The sequence below is a fragment of the Dipteris shenzhenensis genome, chromosome 18 (assembly GCF_047967505.1).
Source record: "Dipteris shenzhenensis isolate YYH24624 ecotype China chromosome 18, Dip_SZ_1.0, whole genome shotgun sequence".
Lineage (NCBI taxonomy): Eukaryota > Viridiplantae > Streptophyta > Polypodiopsida > Gleicheniales > Dipteridaceae > Dipteris > Dipteris shenzhenensis.
Window position 1 is genome coordinate 25,372,374 of NC_141613.1, and position 21,972 is coordinate 25,394,345.

Below are 21,972 nucleotides of genomic sequence, written 5' to 3' on the forward strand. Positions count from 1 at the left end.
ATGCTCAAGTTCGATTCTGGGAGCTACTGAATAATACAATGGAGAAGAATGGTTTTAAAAAACCTGAATTTCATGGATTCATGGCAGATGGAGCAGGAGCAAATTGGCTGGCTGTCCACACTATTTACAATGGTGGACCTGAAAATGTGATGGATGGTAGAAAAAGAACTTGTGTTTTCCATTGGGAGATGAGCATGGTTGAGCACACCATACGATGCATTAAGCCACAATTTCAGGAGGAGAATAAAGTTCTATGTCAGAAGTGGAGAGAGGCAACAACTTCAACTTCTGCAGACCAATGCAAACAAACATTGAATTTGTATTGGTCCCCGATTCATGTGAAGGAGGGTGAGCTACCAACATTGCATACGTGGCTTGCTTGGTGGGATGTTAGAGTCAACCAGTGGGGGGGAATGTTCTTGCGGAAAGAAGAGCACTCTGGATTTGTTCCTACAATGAACCTTTCAAAGACAAAACATTCTAGCATAAGAGCAGCACATGGATATGCAAAACACATAACATTGTATGATGCTTGTGCAGCAGATCTTGCAATGAGTGTCCTTCAGAGTGCCCACTACAATGCCTTTATGAATGGAAGACATAGGCTTGTGGATTTATCACACACAGTGATTGAAGAGGCTGGGATACAATCTCCTGAGATGAATAGGCCAATAACAGAACCGATGAGCATAAGAAGAAAGAGGGGTTCAAAATGTTCAACATCGGTCCACGGAAATGATAGTCATCAACCAGAATACATGACAGTGACAACAAGGAGAGTGATAGAGCAGTTTGTATGGTTTTGTAATACTTCTGTCACCCATACATGGAATGTGGATAAATCCATTCAAGGTGTTCCTGGGGTCTCTTCAGGTGTATGAAAGGTTGCAAGTGGGACATCAATGACTGTAGATGAGAGGGGTGCCCTTGTAAGGGCAGGGTTCGTATTTAATAGTGATGATTTTATTGGTGTGATGGGACCTCCTTATGCACATCAGATCCATACACCTAGCCATGTGCGCCCTTCTCATCGTGATGGAAAGCCATCAAAATCTAGTTCTGATTAAATAGAGTTTTCTTCCATTGACTTTGCGATGTGCTTGTAAGTTTTTTTTGCAAACACGATCGACCTCAAATTCCTTGAGTGGAACCAATACTCTTATTTTCCTCATAGGGGGTCAGGGAAAGAGGAAGAGGCAAGCTTTGTTTACTTTCTTGCATGTATTTCTATGTTTGTGCATTTGGATTTCTTTGTTCTCTAAAGCAAACTTAGAAATGTCAGTGAGATAATGTCCTTGTCTATGAACACCTCTATTTCTATGTCCAAGGCTACTCCATAAATTGGTTGGTGAGAGAATATTATAGTCTAATCCGATGGCCATTCATGGCTGGAGCCAAAGCATTTACAAGAAGTTGATAAGCTCTTCTCCCTTGTGTTTGAGATGTAGCAATCTTCTCCTTAGGGAAAGAGTCAGAGAGAGAAATATCCTCTCTTAGAAGCAACTCATAGTTCAATGCAATTCACAAGCAACATCTAGTTCAATGCAACAAAGAAAGCTATAGCCACTCAACTCACAAATCCATGAACTACAATGACAAATGCCTCTAGCAGTAGCTCTTCAGCAACAACCAACTCGACTGACTCCTACAGCAGCTTCTATAGCGCTCGTGAACTCACACAACAAAGGCCTCATCATCGACCTCGGTACCTCCAATGCATGGCTGTTTGTAGATACCAGTACATGGCCGTCTGTAGATACCGGTAGCTCACTTAAACCGAGAAATTCACTACTGCCCATGAGCCTACAAAGGCAAAGCATAATCGAGATGAGTTGCATAGATCTTAGAAGAGCAATGAGGGAGATGCTTAGCTTGCAGACAATCTGGGAACAACTCGAGCAGCCGAGTACTCGCAAGGAGAAAGGAGCTACATGGAAACAGCACGAGTAGCCGACTCGGCAAACACCAAAATGAAAGCAAATGCATAGACAAAAGCACCAACGAGTGCCTCCATCAATGAACCATCAGTGCCTTCACCCAATGACAGTCTAGTATCCCGAGCTTAACATTGTTCCATCAGCCCCAATAGTGGATATGACAACCCATCATGCGATGGGATGTGAGAAAGAGGTGCGCGAAATCAAGCGGTCATCAATCTCCTTAGCAGCAGCAACCTGCTACACTTCTAGTGGACCTCAATCTAACCTCTACCATTGTCCTACAGTCGGGCATGTTGTCCACGGGCCTTCGCCTAGCTTTTTATGATGATCGCTACACAATCACAGGCCCAAGACCCGAAGTTGGATCTATTGTCCCGTCTACGCTGAGGGACGAGTTGTCCACACAACTATTGCAACAGCAAGAAGAAGCTCTTCCTAACATTCTACCATGTGGTGGATAAGTCTCAGGGTAGGCCTAAATGAGCTTGGGTCAGAGCCATGGTTAAACTGGTTGCCACATCGTTTGCCACATGTCATGTTGCCATATCATCAATGAAACTTGGCACACAGTGCTACATCAACCTGCACAATCAGTAGTGCCACCCAAGAACAATCTTACATGTAGCATGTGAATCCATATGCCACATCATCAATTGCCCCTCTTCGTGATCAAAACTTCAACAAGCCATAACTTCCAATCCAGGAAGAATTTGCACATGCTCGAAAAAGAAAAAGTGAGCGTCTCTACGCACATGTCAATTCAAAAATCATTGTTAGCAATTAGAAACTGCCATTGAAGAAAAACAAAGCTCATGGTAAGACCTTTGGAACAAATGCTAAAGCCACGCATGAACTCAAAAAGCATGCCGGAAGCACAAGTGCATGAGATGACCATAGCACAGAACATGGCATCCATAGAAAGAATTAAGGCACATGGAAGAACAAAGCATCATGCATCAAGCTACATCAAGCGAAGAATAGAAGACCATCAACAACATGTATTGAGAAGCAACATCCTTTCCACCTTCAGCCCACACCTTTATAAATCAAACCTGACCACCTAAGAGTAGCCATGTAAGCATCCATGGGAGAATTTGATCTTGTAGTACCCACACTTGACCACCTTAAGTAGCAATGTATGCACTAAAGGGAGGTGATGGATTTGTAGCTCAAATCTGACCACCTTGCAGTAGCCAATGGATCATGTCACCCAGGGAAGGTGTTCAGATATGATGCCATGAGCACATAATTAGAGGCTAAGGTATGGTATAGGAATGTATTAAAGTAGCCACCCTAGGATGTGGACTACATGATGTGAGGATGTGGATCAAGGACATCCACAAGGAGAGATGTGGATCAGAGGATCCCACAGATGTTGACTATTCAAAGGGCTCTCTCTATATAAGAAGCCTATCATATATTATTGAATAGAGAAATGCACATACACTTAAGATTTTGTTTATGAGTCCAAGATAATCTATCTTGGAACCTAATTGACTTGAGGTGCATGTCATAAGCACTCTCTTCATTATGTTTCCACATAGGTTCCATCCACCTTAGAGTGCACCATAGATCCTGAGGCATGCATGTTTTCTCAATCCGAGCTATTGTGAGGGTAGATACGGCCTTTGCGTAAGGGCACATTCAATGGCATTACAAGTGTAGCAAAAAGGGTACACTGGGTCGTGGCTAACATGTGTCCCATTGCATGCACCACATGTGTACTCCACCAGTTGAGAATTGAGCTTTGTGAAGTGTATAATGCCATGAAACTACCAAAGACATGAGACTGTGTTAGTACAGAACATAAGAACGTGCACAGTGTGATTTTTGCACTCATGTATGAAGCATTCTCCAAAGTGTACATGATGATCCCTGGATAAGATGCATGAGCATGCTTCTCCATTCACTCACAAATGATAGCTACGAAAACAAAGTGTAAGAACTTTTAAAATTCATTGAAAGTGCAACATCATAGGGAAGCACATAATATTGATTGTACCATGATCCTCATCGTGAGGGCCATCAACCATAATTATTCGGTCCGATATGCCACCATCACCATCCACTTTTATTACAATGAAACTTATTGTGCTCATAATAGTTGAAATTGTTCCCCTTTTGGATTGAATCATTTTGGTTGCCCAAGGCATGTATAAAGCTATAGGCATCTTAGACACAAAGTGTATAGTGCCCTCAAAGGGCTTGGCCTTCACCACTAGTGTGGTTGCATCTACATTCAAAGAGTAGACACAACTCTCGCTCTCACCAAGTGCTTTCTTGCATGGCACAACTACCTCTATTCTATAGAAAGAATCAAGGACCAACACGTCTTAATATTGCTGGACAAAATTGTGTGGGACAACTAATGTAATTGTCTCACAGTTATGCTACTCATTGAAGTTAGCACACAAAGATGTGTTATACATTGCGCCATTTTCCTTGAAAGTGCCACACACCAAAAGAGTTTGACTTTGAAAGAAAACATATGCATAATTGCATTGGTCACTTGGCTAATGCTGAGCAATGGAAAACTATTTCCACTCCCTATGAACTTGTCTAAGGCGAGCACTAGTACTTTGTGCTCTATGAAGCCAACGAGTCCCTCATTTGAGTTTTATACCTTCACGTCCATGGGGGTCTCTTACCATTGCATGCTTCTTTTTTTAATGTTGATGCCCTACTTGCTACATGAAGACATTCAAAGTATAATCAATATGCAAAGTGGAGACATTGTGAATGTAATTTTGATACAAAGTAAATGTGCTTTTCATTTAATGGGCATTGGAAATGATTTATATTTTCAAGATTTTGAGAATATCATCAAATGATTTAATTGGCATTGCAAATGCTTTCATTCTCAAGGTTTTGAGAATACAACATCAAATGATTAAACGGTTCAACTCTTTGCCATTCAATGGAAAATATGTTGTTAAGTAGTCATTTTGGACCATGTAAATAACAAAGCATCAATTTTCCCTCTTAAAATTTCACATTTAAATGTATTCCACTTCAAAAGTAATTGCCATACTACATTCTTAACATAAGATAAATCATAAAAAGAAAGTTATACCAAATATAGATTCCAACAATAAGGCAAAAACATAAAAACAACATCAAGAACAATATAGAGTCTTGCCGAAACATAAGCCTTCAAGCGTACTTTGCAAACATTTGCACAAACCATTTTATCAACTGCAAATTATGTCGAGTGCTTAATAAAATCCTAAATTCTTCTTGTCTTCTTCTATTCTTTAAGGAGACTAATCCTAGACCAGCCACGTGGTAGGGATTTGGAGGTTTGGGGAAGCATTCTAGAGGTTCAGGGTAGGAGGAGGGAGCTTCGGGGGGGGGAGAGGATCAGATATGTATTTGTTTAAATAAATAAATAAAGATATTAGATATATTTATTTAAATATATGTTTATAAATAGATTTAAAAATATACTTATATAGTAAATATATTTGTATAAATACATTTAAATACATTTAATTATTTATTTTGAAGCAATTTTACACACACACACATTTATACTTAATTTATATTTGTCTATATATATTTAAACATATATATATATAAATATATATAAATTGAGAGAGAGAGAGAGAGAGAGAGAGAGAGAGAGAGAGAGGGGGGGGGGGGAGGGACACGAATATTATAAACAAACAAACAAAATTATATATATATATATATATATGCATGCATGCATACATACATACATACATATATACATATCTGTCTATGTATCTATGTATCTATGTATCTGTCTATATATTTATATAGATAGATAGATATGTATCTATGTATCTATGTATCTATCTATATTTATATATTTATATTTGTCTTTATCTTTATATTTATTTATATATTTAAATAAATATATATTGAGAGAGAGAGAGATATATATATTTTAGAAAAATATATATAACCTAATTTATATGAATAAATATAAATATATAATTATATTTTAACATATCTATTCGTATAAATACATTTAAAGTTATTTATTTTTATTTTTATTTATATTTGTTTATATATATTTAAACAAATATTGAGAGAGAGAGAGAGAGAGAGAGACACACACACACACACATTACTACTTCTTTAAGGAGAGGTTTGCATATGGCACTCAAAGGGAATCCTCCTTAGCCAAAAGGGCTGCATGTGGTAGTAAAAAGTGGAACGGAGGGAGGACTGGGCATGTGCCACATGCCCTCTTCCCCCGCTTGTTGTGTTCCCTCCTCTTTATCCCATTGCCACGTGGTAGTAGAGGAGAACTACGCCAGCATTGAGTAAAATCTTAAGGCAAGACTTTTTTTCACCTTATCCTATCTAGTAAAAATCTACAACGTAGTGAAAACATGAGCCTCCCTTTGGCCCTCCACATGGGGGTTGAAATGTGGTTGAACTTACTACATGGCACATTGGTGGAACGTTCAAAAAGCTCTTAGTGAAAGGTTAGGGGAGAAAATTCACCATGGAGCTTTTGCGAGCCTTGAATATCAACGAAAGGCTTGGGATGCAGTGTTTTGACTAGCAACATTGCTCTAGCACAACTTTCCTAGCAAAAAGCCATTTTTGGCCTTGATATAGACATTTAGGGTGATGGTGACATGTAGAAAGGTGAGGCATCTTCCTCAAAAGAAGAGCCATGGAGTGGACCGTAGAACTTGACACATTAGAGAAAGGCCAACAAGAGCATTTTCTTGCATAAGAAAATGACAAGTGGCGTCAGCCCACAAAGAGCCATTCTCTTATGTAAGAAAATGTGACAGCATGCATTTCTGGTGTTTCAAGGGCCTGAAGCGGTTGAAATGTAGACTATTCAAAGGGCTCTCTCTATATAAAAAGCCTATCATGTATTGTTGGATAGAGAAATGCACATACACTCAAGATTCTGTTTATGAGTCCAAGCTAATCTATCTTGGAACCTAATTGACTTGAGGTACAGGTCATGAGCACTCTCTTCATTATGTTTCCACATAGGTTCCATCCACCTTAGAGTGCTCCATAGATCCTGAGGCACACATGTTTTCTCATGGTATCAGAGCATATGTTTAGCTAGGTCTAGATTAGTTTTAGGCCCGTGAGAGATTTTGTTGAAAGATTTGTCTTCTCATTAAAAAGAGATTTAGGTCCATTCTCTTTTGAGTGAGATTTTTTGTGAGAGAGTATAAAAGTCTAATCCGATGGCCGGAGCCAAAGCATTTACAAGAAGTCGATAAGCTCTTCTCCCTTGTGTTTGAGATGTAGCAATCTTCTCCTTAGGGAAAGAGTCAGAGAGAGAAATATCCTCTCTTAAAAGCAACTCATAGTTCAATGCAATTCACAAGCAACATCTAGTTCAATGCAACAAAGAAAGCTATAGCCACTCAACTCACAACTCCATGAACTACAATGACAAATGCCTCCAACAGTAGCTCTTCAGCAACAACCAACTCGACCGACTCCTGCAGCGGTTCTATAGCGCCCGCGAACTCACACAACAAAGGCCTTGTCATCGACCTCAGCACCTCCAATGCATGGCTGTTTGTAGATACTAGTAGCGTGGATGTCTGTAGATACCGGTAGCTCACTTAAACCGAGAAATTCACTACCACCCTTGAGCCTACAAAGGCAAAGCATAATTGAGATGAGTTGCATAGATCTTAGAAGAGCAGTGAGGGGGATGCTTAGCTTGCAGACAATTTGGGAACAACTCGAGCGGCCGAGTACTCGCAAGGAGGAAGGAGCTACATGGAAACAGCACGAGTGGCAAACACCAAAATGAAAGCAAAGGCGTAGACAAAAGCACCAACGAGCGCCTCCATCAATGAAACCATCAGTGCCTTCACCCAATGACAGTCTAGTATCCCGAGCTTAACATTGTTCCATTAAACCCAGTAGTGGATATGACAACCCATCATGCGATGGGTGTGAGAAAGAGGCACAGGGAATCAAGCGGTCATCAATCTCCTCAGTAGCAGCAACCTGCTGCACTTCTAGTGGACCTCAATCTAACCTCTACCATATTGCCCTGCAGTCGGGCGTGTTGTCCATGGGCCTTCGCCTAGCTTTTTAATGATCGCTACACAATCATAGGCCCAAGACCCGAAGTTGGATCTATTGTCCCATCTACGTTGAGGGACGAGTTGCCCACACAACTATTGCAACAGCAAGAAGAAGCTCTTCCTAACATTCTACCACGTGGTGGATAAGTCTCACGGTAGGCCTAAATGAGCTTGGGTCAGAGCCCATGGTTAAACTGGCTGCCACATCATTTGCCACATGTCATGTTGCCATATCATCAATGAAACTTGGCACATAGTGCTACATCAACCTGCATAATCAGTAGTGCCACCCAAGCACAATCCTGCATGCAGCATGTGAAGCCATATGCCACATCATCAATTGCCCCACTTCGTGATCAAAACTTCAACAAGCCATAACTTCCAATCCAGGAAGAATTTGCACATACTCCAAAAAAGAAAAGTGAGTGTCTTTTCGAGCTCTAAGCACATGTCGAGTCAAAAATCATTGTTAGCAATTAGAAACTGCCATTGAAGAAAAATGAAGCTCATGGTAAGACCTTTGGAACAAATGCTAAAGCAATGCATGAACGCAAAAAGCATGCCGAAAGCATAAGTGCATGAGATGACCATAGCACATAACATGGCATCCATAGAAAGAATTAAGGCACATGGAAGAACAAAGCATCATGCATCAAGCTACATCAAGTGAAGAATAGAAGACCATCAACAACATGTATTGAGAAGCAACATCCTTTCCACCTTCAGCCCACACGTTTGTAAATCAAACCTGATCACCTGAGAGTAGCCATGTAAGCACCCAGGGAAGAATTTGATCTTGTAATACCCACACTTGACCACCTTAAGTAGCAATGTATGCACTAAAGGGAGGTGATGGATTTGTAGCTCAAATCTGACCACCTTGCGGTAGCCAATGGATCATGTCACCAAGGGAAGGTGTTGAGATATGGTGCCATGAGCACATAATTAGAGGCTAAGGTATGGTATAGGAATGTATTAAAGTAGCGAGACTAGGATGTGGACTACATGATGTGAGGATGTGGATCAAGGACATCCACAAGGAGAGATGTGGATCAGAGGATCCCACAGATTTTGACTATTCAAAGGGCTCTCTCTATATAAGAAGCCTATCATATATTGTTGAATAGAGAAATGCACATACACTCAAGATTTTGTTTATGAGTCCAAGATAATCTATCTTGGAACCTAATTGACTTGAGGTGCATGTCATGAGCACTCTCTTCATTATGTTTCCACATAGGTTCCATCCACCTTAGAGCGCACCATAGATTCTGAGGCATGCATGTTTTCTCAATCCGAGCTATTGTGAGGGTAGATGCGGCCTTTGAGTAAGGGCACATTCACTACGAGCTGAATGGCATTACAAGTGTAGCAAAAAGGGTACACTGGGTCGTGGCTAACATGTGTCCCATTGCATGCACCACATGTGTACTCCACCAGTTGAGAATTGAGCTTTGTGAGGTGCAGAATGCCATGAAACTACCAAAGACATGAGACTGTGTTAGTACAGAACATAAGAACGTGCAAAGAAAAACCCTCTTGGGAAAACTTACTCTTTGACCATAGCCACAGTCGGAAACCTAGCTTACAAATTCTTGTTATTTTCTCTGTACTGTCCCCTCTCTCTGACATCGTTGATATCGCACAACACTGGCCACTAACATCTTTGAGATCCTACACATCGCTGGCGTGTCATCACTTTGCCACATTTCCCCTTCATTGTCAACGAACGACCGCCCCATAATGCACTGCCATGTGTACGTGTTGGTCCAGCTTGGCCTCTACATCCAGCCCCTTCCTCTGTGGTATTTGTGCACCATCACGACACCACGTGGAAGTATCGCATTGCGGCCTTGCCACCCATGCCCCCCTATATGCTGCCGCCGCGTGTTAGTTTGAGCCGCTGATCTTTATTGCTTTGCATTGCCTCTACTATGACTACGCCAACCCTACTGCCACTTGTTGCCTCTGCTCGTGCCTTTGGCTGTGTTGTGGCCCGCCTACACCCCTTGTAGTTTGCCCAGTCTGCACCTCTACCACTGCCACGATGCCACGTGGTGCTCCAAGCTTTTACTGATCCTCTCCCCCCCCAAAGCTCCCTCCTCCTGCCCTGAACCTCTAGAATGCTTCCCCAAACCTCCAAATCCCTACCACGTGGTTGGTCTGGGATTAGTCTCCTTAAAGAATAGAAGAAGACAAGAAGAATTTAGGATTTTATTAAGCACTTGACATAGTTTGCAGTTGATAAAATGGTTTGTGCAAATGTTTGCAAAGTACGCTTGAAGGCTTATGTTTCGACAAGACTCTATATTGTTCTTGATATTGTTTTTATGTTTTTGCCTTATTGTTGAAATTTATATTTGGTATAACTTTCTTTTTATGATTTGTCTTATGTTAAGAATCTAGTATGGCAATTACTTTTGAAGTGGAATACATTTGAATGTGAAATTTTAAGAGGGAAAATTGACGCTTTGTTATTTACATGGTCCAAAAAGACTACTTAACAACATATTTTCCAATGAATGGCAAAGAGTTGAACCATTTAATCATTTGATGTTGTATTCTCAAAACGTTGAGAATGAAAGCATTTGCAATGCCAATTAAATCATTTGATGATATTCTCAAAATCTTGAAAATATAAATCATTTCCAATGCCCATCAAATGAAAAGTACATTTACTTTGTATCAAAATTACATTCACAATGTCTCCAATTTGCATATTGATTATACTTTGAATGTGTTCATGTAGCAAGTAGGGCATCAAAATTAAAAAAAGAAGCATGCAATGGTCAGAGACCCCCATGGACGTGAAGGTAGAAAACTCAAATGAGGGACTTGTTGGCTTCATAAAAGACAAAGTACTAGTGCTCACCTTAGACAAGTTCATAGGGAGTGGAAATAGTTTTCCATTACTCAACATTAGCCAAGTAACCAATGCAATTATGCATGTGTTTTCTTTCAAAGTCAAACTCTTTTGGTGTGTGGCACTTTCAAGGAAAAGGGCGCAATGTATGACACATCTTTGTGTGCTGACTTCAATGACTAGCATAATTGTGAGACAATTACATTAGTTGTCCCACATGGTTTTGTCCAGCAATACAAAGACGTGTTGGTCCTTGGTTCTTTCTATAGAATAGAGGTAGTTGTGCCATGCAAGAAAGCACTTGGTGAGAGCGAGAGTTGCGTCTACTCTTTGAATGTAGATGCAACCACGCTAGTGGTGAAGGCCAAGCCCTTTGAGGGCACTATACACTTTGTGTCTAAGATGCCTATAGCTTTACACATGCCTTGGCAACCTCAATGATTCAATCCAAAAGGGGAACAATCTCAACTATTATGAGCACAATAAGTTTCATTGTAATAAAAGTGGATGGTGATGGTGGCATATCGGACCAAATAATTATGGCTGATGGCCCTCACAATGAGGATCATGGTACAATCAATATTATGTGCTTCCCTATGATGTTGCACTTTCAATGAATTTTAAAAGTTCTTGCACTTTGTTTTCGTAGCTATCATTTGTGAGTGAACGGAGAAGCGTGCTCATGCATCTTATCCAGGGGTACAATGATGACGGGATCATCATGTACACTTTGGAGAATGCTTCATGCATGAGTGCAAAAATCACACTGTGTTTCTTTCATTTTCCCATTGTTATAGAGATTCTAGATGGTGTGACAAAAGATAAGTCGAGAGAGAGAGAGAGAGAGAGAGAGAGAGAGAGAGAGAGAGAGAGAGAGACGTATATATATATATATATATATATGCATGCATGCATACATACATACATACATACATACATATATACATATCTATCTATGTATCTATGTATCTGTCTATATATTTATATAGATAGATAGATATGTATCTATCTATAAATTTATATCTGTATCTATGTATCTATCTATATTTATATATTTATATTTGTCTTTATCTTTATATTTATTTATATATTTAAATAGATATATTTTCAAAAAGAGAGAGAGAGAGAGAGAGTTTATATATATATATATAAAATCATATTTTAACAAATATAAATATATTATTATATTTTAACATATATATTCATATAAATACATTTAAAGTTATTTATTTTTATTTTTATTTTTATTTGTTTATATATATTTAAACAAATATTGACACACACACACACACACACACACACACACACACACATTACTACTTCTTTAAGGAGAGGTTTGCATATGGCACTCAAAGGGAATCCTCCTTAGCCAAAAGGGCTGCATGTGGTAGTAAAAAGTGGAATGGAGGGAGGATTGGGCGTGTGCCACGTGCCCTCTTCCCCCGCTTGTCGTGTTCCCTCCTCTTTATCCCATTGCCACATGGTAGTAGAGGAGAACTACGCGAGCATTGAGCAAAATCTTAAGGCAAGACTTTTTTTCACCTTATCCTATCTAGTAAAAATCTACAACGTAGTGAAAACATGAGCCTCCCTTTGGCCCTCCACATGGGGGTTGAAATGTGGTTGAACTTACTACATGGCACATTGGTGGAACGTTCAAAAAGCTCTTAGTGAAAGGTTAGGGGAGGAAATTCACCATGGAGCTTTTGCGAGCCTTGAATATCAATGAAAGGCTTGGGATGTAGTGTTTTGACTAGCAACATTGCTCTAGCACAACTTTCCTACCAAAAAGCCATTTTTGGCCTTAATACATACATATAGGGTGATGGTGACATGCAGAAAGGTGAGGCATCTTCCTCAACCGCAGGACTTGACACATTAGAGAAAGGCCAACAAGAGCATTTTCTTGCATAAGAAAATGGCAAGTGGCGTCAGCCCACAAAAAGCCATTCTCTTATGTAAGAAAATGTGACAGCATGCATTTTTGGTGTTTCAAGGGCCTAGGGCGGTTGTTGATATCGACTCAAGGGGTGAATCTTCTGTTGCCATCTCATCAAGTTTACATTTCCGACCATCTTTAGAGGTTGATGGCCATTGCTCGGGCGATGGAAGATTGGTGGCGACACAAGCGGTGCATGTGGATTAAAGTTCTGCATAAGAAAGATCAATGATGGGACGCTCAACAATCATTTTCATTTGCCTCGAAACCTTGACGTCAAGTCACGAGGGGCCTCCCCATGTTTCCCAAGTCATTCCCCCTAAAGGAGGTGGGCTGTGTAGAACCTGAAGGTTAAAACCCATTGGCATAGGCAGGTTTCACACATAGGCGAACATGTGAACTCCGTATTCTCATGCGAACTAGTATTCCATTCACACGTAGGGGGACGGAGGCAGGCGGCTGCTGTCGAGCTAAATCCACAATTTCTTTCTTTGTCAGTGCCTTGGGCGGCCTTGTGATGCCGGACGAGATTGTGCATAGCGGACGAGCGAGCACTCTTTCGAGAGACAAATGGGCGGATGCCAGAGTAGCAAGAGTTCTCCATGAGATGTCTGGTGGGTGTAAATGCCTCACACAGCAAAGCCAGCGTAGTGGGCACTCGTCCCGCGTGTGAAACATTCAAACTTGCAGAATTTTCCTTTGGATATATTGCAGATTACAATCGTGGCTTTGAAGTTCCTCTGCTTTGCTCTACACACCACCTCTTTTCAAAGTTTGCCCAACGTGGGTCGAGCTTATGGATCTCTTGAAAGTGCTCGCAAATTGTGCAAGGAGGAACGGCTCGACGATGCCCTTCAGGCCCTGGACATCAGCAGCCTTTCTGGGTTTCCTTTATCCAGGGATGTCGTTTATGTTCTCCTACAAGCTTGCCACAGAAAGAAAGACCTGGCAGCCGCCAGACAAGTGCATTCCATCATGGTCCATACCCGTCTCAGCTCGGTCTCGGTTTTGGGAGACCACCTTATCCGACTGTTTGCTCGGTGCGGTAGCTTGGTGGAAGCAAATCGAGTATTTTGTGAGGTCTGGAAACCAACTTTGTATACATGGAATGCAATTATTTCAGCTCATGCAAATAATGAAGAGGGTGATAAGGCTCTAGCCTTATACGATGAAATGAAGCGAAAGGGCGTCAAGCCAGATAGAGTCACACTTTTACATGTCCTAAAGGCCTGTGCCAAGATACGAGCCACAAGTCAAGGGAGGATTATACATTACTATATCCTAAGAAAAGGATTGGCATCGGAGGTGGTGTTTGGCAACAGCCTTATTGACATGTACGCTAAATGTGGGAGGCTAGAGGAGGCTCGCAAATTGTTTAATGAAATGCAGTGTCGAACTGTTGTGTCATGGGGTGCAATGATCGGTGGATATTCTCAACAAGGTCAGGATCTTGCTGCTCTTGAACTTTTTGAGAAAATGCAACAGGAGAATATAATGCCAGACAAAGTCATATTTTTGGACATCTTGAAACCTTGTGGCAGCTTGCGAGCCATTGGTCATGTCAGGTTAATACATGAACAAATCATAAGACTTGGATTAGTAGTTGATTCTGTCCTTGGCAGTACCCTTGTTGACACGTATGCTCGTTGCAGAAGTCTTCAAGAGGCGTAAAAATTGTTTGATGATTTGCCAAATCATGATATTGTATCATGGGGTGCCCTGATTGCAGGATATGCTGAGCATGGGCATGGCATTATTGCACTTGAACTTTTTGGGAAAGTACAAGAAGGGGGTTTAGAACCCAATAGAGTCATGTATTTGTGTGTCTTGAAAGCATGTAGCAGTTTAGGAGCCCTCACTCTGGGTCGCTTGACACACAACCAAATTATTAAAAGGGGACTTCAATCAGAAGTTGAAATTGGAAACACCCTTATCGACATGTATGCCAAATATGGAAGCCTAGAAGAGGCTCGCAGAGTATTTGATGTATTGCCTAATCGAGACAGTGTGTCTTGGGCAGTGATGATTTCGGGATATGCTGCACATGACCATGCTCCTCTTGCTCTTGAACTCTATGATTCAATGCGACAGGAGGGCAAAAAGCCTAACAAAGTTACCCTTTTGTACATTCTAAAAGCATGTGGCACTATAGATTTCATACAGCAGGGCAGTCTGATGCATGATCAGGTAATCAGAAGTGGACTACAATCAGATCTGGTAATTGGAAGCACCATTATTGATATGTATGCCAAATGTGGAAGCTTAACTGCAGCACAAAAAGTGTTTGACCAATTAGGGAATCGAGATTTGGTCTGTTGGGGTGCACTCTTGGCAGGCTATGTCCAAAATGGGCATTTTTTGTGTGCTTTTGAGCTATATGAGAAAATGCAGCAGGAAGGCTTTATGCCTGACACAGCTATTTATGTGAGCATTTTGAAAGCATGTGGCAGCAGTAGAACGTTGGAGCAGGGAAGGCTGATACATGCAGAGATCATTAGCAACGGATTTGAGCTGGATGGTGTTCTTGGGAGCTGCCTCATTGATATGTACAACAAATGTGTGAGTCCATGGGAAGCGCACAACCTTTTTGATGAATTACAATATGAAAACGTGATATGTTGCAGTACAATGATTGCAGGCTATGCTGCAAATGAGCAGAGTGTCCTGGCACTCGAACTTTTCAAAAGAATGCAACAGGATGGATTACAGGCAAACATAGTAACCATATCTTGCGTCTTGAGAGCTTGTGGCAGCATGGGTGCATTGAGGCAGGGCAGGTTCATAGAAGATATTTCGACAGTGTTCATCATGATGCACACAACTTAATAGAATGAAGATTTGAAAGGAGGGCAGAGATCCCTCCATGCCCTGCAGATCTCGTAGAATTCATGGAATGCAATGGGCAGCAGCAGTCCATCATGTGTAAGGGGTCAGGTTTCTGGTAGTGGGTATAGGATACTGCCAGCTCTAGTGGCAAGGATGGGAGATCATGGGCACATGGCACGGAGGAGCATGATTCAAGCCACAAGGAATGCTTCCTGCGCATGTTTCTCATGGAATTCTGATGGTTGTGTAAAAATTCGAAACAAGAGACTCTTTTGTGAGGAGGTGGTGGTCGGGGACAATGGTCAATGTAGTTTCTGGAAGGAAAGATGGTAGGTTTGATTTATATTTTGGTGGGTTCTTTTTTGTTTGCTTGATGTAACATGACAGTTGCCCTTCTTGTTATGCAGGGTTAACTGTAAACTGTAACAGTGCAGCTTTAGTGTCCTACAATTTTGGCAGAATGATGATGAGGCATGGGTGCTTCCTGAAGCCTTGGTGCTGAATGTTTACGCAACTTGAGACTTTCATGTGAGGTATTGGGTGCATGTAGATAGCATATTTGTTTACTTGCTTTATGATCTTGATCGGCATTTATTTTATTTCTTACACCTCTCAAGTATTTGTGGGACAGCGGTGTCTGTTGGTAGGGAAATCCCCTGGAGGTACCTTTGCCAAACGTTGACATTACTTGGCCTTGAAGGATGTGATCTTTGAAGCCTACGATATGCTCTGGAGTATAGAGGATGCGACCTTCCTCATCCATATGTGGCAACCCAGGAAAGGACTTGCACTTTCTGACCCACATGCAGTTTTATTAGAGAGAACTGAAACAAATCATAAATTTTTGAAGTGGGTGGTAGCTCCAACTGATATGCTACTTCTTCACTCTCTAGATGATCTTGTAGGAGCTCATAATACCTATGGGTTAACTTGGTGTTGGTGTTACCCTTCAAGGAGGTAAATTATTATTGTGGAGCTACAGATGAATAAAACTCCCTTCTTTATCTCCAAATACCTCCTATGTTCATTTGCATATCCCAGAGCTTGCTCAATTTTCAGGCATATTTGCCACTAAGGAAGCTATTCCAGCTTTGAAGTTTGCATCCATACATGGCTTCGAATGGGCTTGTCATAATAGATTACTACTTGGTGGTGTTGTAACAAAATTCAGCAAGTCAAAGCGATTTATCCCAAGACCTGCATAAGGGTCCTAGATATTCCTCCACCCATTTGTTAACCTCCTCTATCACCCTCTTAGATTGACCTTGCGTCTTAGAGTAATATGCTGTACTGGCAGTGAGTATGCTAGCCATTGTTGTAAATAATTCGTGGTGCCCAAGATAATCAACTTCTTCTACCATAAAGGTGTATTTGCTGGCCTTAGCATAGAGCTGATGGAACCTCAAAATGTCCAGCAATTATGTAACATGTTCTATGTGCTCCTAGTTGCTCGTGTTGTAAATGAAGACGTGCTCCTAGTTGCTCTTGTTGTAAATTAAGATGTCATAAAAAATTACCAACACATATCGGAATACAAGTTGCTGCAATATCTTGTTCATTGATGCATGATAGATGGCTGGTGCACTATTGAATCCAAATGGCATCACCTTGAACTTGTACAGGTGCCTTTCTATGCAGGAAGCTGTTTTGTGCTGATCATCCTCTCTCACCATGATTTCTTGGTATCTAGACCGTAGATCTATCTCACTGACAACTGAGCACCCTTGAGCACATCCATCAATTAATAGTGGCCTTGTTTAGATCTCTGTAATCAATGCACATATAGGAGGAGCATCTTTTTATAAACCAAATGCATTGGCGAGGCAAAAGAAGTGCTGTGAGAAATGAACTTTTTCTCAAGCGACTCCACCTGTTGTGGTACTTTCTCACGTTCACTTCAGAAAGACAACATGAAAGGTTGTTGATGGCCTTGCTGCCATGCTCCAAGACAAAGAGATGGTCACATGTCTCTTTGCGATAGTTGATGGGGCAAAGCAGAAAGTTTTGAAAGCAGCTGCTGCATATCGACATCCTTCACAAGTGGAACAGTGCTTGTTTGATGCATACAATGCACCTTCTTCATGAGTTCTCCAATCAATCACCTTGCTGTAATTAGCTGCATTTTTGGCACTGTGAGACCCTGCAATACCACTATCCTGCCCTTGTGTGCAAAGCAGAGAGTCATAATGGCATTCACAGCACATACTCCCCCAAAGGCCTCATCCAATCACATTCTAAACAATGTCAATGGCAAAGTGGTCTCTTGCAATGAGTAATTATGTAGAGTTTTGTGGATTCTAACAATACAACCTAGCTTATCATGTGCTATTCAGTGTCTGCAAGGTCATTTGTGTTGAGGGAGTTAGTTGTCAAATAACATATAAACAATCTTGCCATGGGTGTCACCTCTCAACCTAAGTGTCTCAGCATTCCTAGCTCCCATCAGTGCATGAGGTGAAATTGAATGCAGCTTTGACTAAGCATCGCAATACTTCTTTTCATCTACAGGTTTGTTACCCTCAGCATCATCCCGTGCATGGAATTGCATGGCATCTTGGTGCTCAACATTTGCAGCTTTGGGAGCATGGCGTGAAGTGCTAGTATGGCCTGGACAATATCGTTTGTCGGATCTTGTTGGAGTAGACAGTTCTAAAAAGGGACCATCTCTAGCCAAGGGCATCAATTAGAAGGAACATAAATAGGTGGCATCCATGTTGTCAAAGGAGCTAAAAGGCCATTGACCTATCATCTAAGCAGAACTTGGTACCACAGCTAACCAGGCTACGTGAATATTTGACAAGCAAGTTCAAGCCACTAAAATGATACAAGCATGGAAAACAATTCATAAAATGAAGGTGAGCCTTACAATGGCTGAACTATTGCAACTTGCTGCTTATTGCCGAGAATTCTACCTTGAAGAGTAAGCTCCTATGTTCATTTTTTGAATAAGTTTGTTTTTATTTATGTTTATAAGATGCTTATGTATAATTCAATGTATTCTTTTGCCTTAAGACTTATATGAGAATGCAAGAGAAAATGATGGTCCGACTCAATGTACAATCTTAGGAGCAAATGGTACATATTATCCTATCTCCAATGCATTTGAGTCCTTGAAGCCATTCTTCATTGGTTCAAGTATATCATCAGACTTCTTATTTGCAATTGCTATTGATTAAAGCATAGAATTGTTTAACTTTTCGTTTGTTTGTAATGCAAAAACTAGTGCAAAATCCAATAGCTTGGACTTTACTTGTCCAAGTAATTTCCTTGCCAGCAAGACTTGAAAAGGAAAGGAGAGACGGTCTCCTTCTTTTGGAGAAGGATGATAATCTGTTCAAAGATCTTCAGCCCTCTCTCTGACCCTCTAAGGGTTAATTACTAAAAAGTTTTTTGTTATGATATGAAGGATTTTGCTGTCAACATTCCCAAATGTGCTTACAAGTTAGCCATAGTCGACATTCCCTATGGTTTTAAATTAAAGGGAAGTGTCAACGATATCACTCTGGGCAGTGGGACACATATAGATTGATGCCATGGTGTTGCCATGTAAGGCACATAATAGAGCTCTAGTTTGGAGCTTTTTCCATTCCTCTACCCAAGCATCATCAGTTGCAAAAGCTCTAATGGATCATTGTCATTCTTGGGAGAACACGAGATGGTAAGTTCTATATAGCTTTGCTAATTAATTTTTACATACTGAGATTTGTTTTGACACATTTGAATATATTATAATTTTTTCTTTCATTGATTTGATTAATAGGTGAGAACAATCTGAAGCATGTACTAGGAAACAAAATGATACATACATTTGAAATGATTTCCATTGGATACTTCTCTACAATAGAGAAGGATAAAACAATTTTGCATTGTCCCACCACAAGGTAAGTAATGTCCTTCATTTTCCTACTATCACTAGAAAACTTAGGTATATTGATGGTACCAAATCCATCATCAACCCATACCAGAAGTAAGATGATTAGGCATGTGATTTCTTTGCAAGGACATGAACAACCACGGTGTGTGCTTTGCAAAAGCATAGGAATTACATTGTTATTGAGAAAGATCCTTTGCAAGCTCCATTCATCTTGTAAAGGGTTTGTGCAACCAATGATCTTTCTGATGCGGATAAAGAAGTTGGAGCTAAATATAGTTTCGACAATTTAGCAATACAGTTGGCATCTAGAGAGTCCTAGCCTATCTTTAACAATGAAGAATCTCAGCTAGCAAAGCTATTTGAAGAAGTAGCATTTGAAGACCAAACAACCCAACAAACAACTCAAAGACCTGATGAATAGTTGTATGACATTTAAGATGTCAAATCTTTCAATTGATGTAATGACATTATACTCTTTTATTGAATATGAGCTCTCTTTTATTTCTTTCATAGTATGCAAATTGTCATGGTAATGAAGATTTTTAACGCCTCGTATAATTATTATTTATAATGTTTATGCTTAATGTTTAAATAATATAATGTTTATAATGAAGATTCGTAAGAAATCAACAATAAGCTATTGTTGATTTATAATAGTCTTGAAAGCAAAGATTTCTTACGAATCTTGATTATTGCATTTTTTAAATTTTATTATAATGTTTCTGAATTTATTTTGTTATAATGTTTTTAAATAATAAATTAAAGTATGTTTATTAACACATTATTTAGCAAGCTTTAATATATTCTATTATGTAGTTTTAAACATTATAATCACTTAAATAAAAATGTTTGTTTTCAAACTTGTGTGTCATCTTTGTTTTATTAGTTTTAAATAGGAGGCCTCCTCTTTAAACTTAATTTCATTTTTTGGGGTTTAAAACTCATAGTTAAAATATCTAATTAATGAAGGCTCCAAATGTAAAGTGTCAAAGTTTCAAATTTGAAAGATTACAATGAAATATTGTAATCAACTCTCTTTGTAGGAGGGAAAAGAGATTAAGGTAACCTGATTAATTCAATAATGAAGAACAACTTTGAAACATATAGTGCTTCTCATATCAAAGAGAGTCTCCCTATGAGGGTATTTGTAAATAATCTTAATATTTAATTCTATTTTCATTAAACTGTTCATCATATCTTGTACAATCAGTCATGAGTTCTATGAAAATAGAAATTCTCAAGAAAACAATCTTACCATCTACCCAAAGTCATACATATTAATCTACATCAAAATAAATACGCATCACAAAGTGCATCTTATTAAAAATGTTGGTTAATAAATTATCAAGGATTTTAAAATTGCCTTTATTTTATTTTTAAAATCATGTTTAATTTAATTTTGGAAAATTTAAAATTATCCCCAAAACATAAATCTATATAAAACTATTATGTTTTTAAATGGATAGGTTTCAATTCCACCTCAATTTCAAAATTTAGCTAGCTATTTTGAGGGAATCTTAAGAGTGGGTAACATGCAGTAGTTCTCGCTTAATATGCAATAGTGTTTAAATCCAGTATCAGCTAGCAAATAGAAGATAATTTTACTACTTGGATGAGAATTACTTAATCGAATAATTACCATCTAATAGTAGGTAATAATTTAGATTAATAAATAATGAATCTCGTCTATTTATTAATTATTAACAACTGATAGCTAATTATCTATTTGAAACCAACCTAATCAACAATAAGCTATTAAAACTTAAGAAAATACACCAATAGACTCTAACGTAATAAAAGTTTAAAAACAAACATATTAACACTAATGTGCTAAAATTAAAAAAACAAGCCTATTCAATATTAACTAAAGTAACAATTTCAATGCTAATAGTTATGGGACTGGACTAATTGGGGGGAGATAGCCATTAGCTTACCTTAATAGTATTAATTGGGGGACTAATTAAGAATTTTTTTAAATGAAAATTTCAATCCTTTAATAAATAGTGCCATTAATTAAGAAGATTGATTAACTTTGCTTATAGTATTAATGTGGGAGTAATTAACAGGATTTTTAAATTTTGACTAATTGACTTAGCTTAATAGTAGTTGAGTAGGGGGAACATGATTTTGGAGTGGAGAGAGGGTCCATTAACCTATATTAATTTGGGGGGACAAATATTAGTAATTAGCCCTAAGCTTGTTTAATAATTCTCCAACTAGATCCGGGTAGGTAGCTGTATTGACAGAGAATATGTTATATTTGAATTTTGTAATTTTAGCATATAACTGCACATATTGTTTTGAGAAAATTGAATTAGCACATAGCTATTTGAATTTGGCACATAACACTTTGTATTCAACACATAGCACTTTACGCTTTGCACATAGTACATTGCTAAATGACCACACCTTTATGTGAAGGGAGAGTTACCACACTTCCTCACCAAAATTATAAGACCAAGGAATGTAGCCTTATTTGG

General features: G+C 39.4%; 2 protein-coding genes across 2 annotated transcripts in view; both read left to right on the forward strand.

The window, feature by feature from the left end:
* LOC147890998 (uncharacterized) overlaps window positions 1-14,463 on the forward strand; it is a 28,975-nt gene extending 14,512 nt beyond the window's left edge. The window contains exon 6 of the mRNA XM_087389126.1: window positions 13,507-14,463. Within this exon, the coding sequence (XP_087245252.1) occupies window positions 13,507-14,463 (957 nt within the window). The remainder of the gene's footprint in view (window positions 1-13,506) is intronic.
* Window positions 14,464-14,604: 141 nt separating this feature from the next.
* On the forward strand, window positions 14,605-15,618 carry LOC147890999 (pentatricopeptide repeat-containing protein At4g18520, chloroplastic-like). The gene has a single exon (XM_087389127.1). The coding sequence runs from the start codon at window positions 14,605-14,607 to the stop codon at window positions 15,616-15,618; it is 1,014 nt and encodes a 337-aa protein (XP_087245253.1).
* The last annotated feature ends 6,354 nt before the right edge of the window (window positions 15,619-21,972 follow it).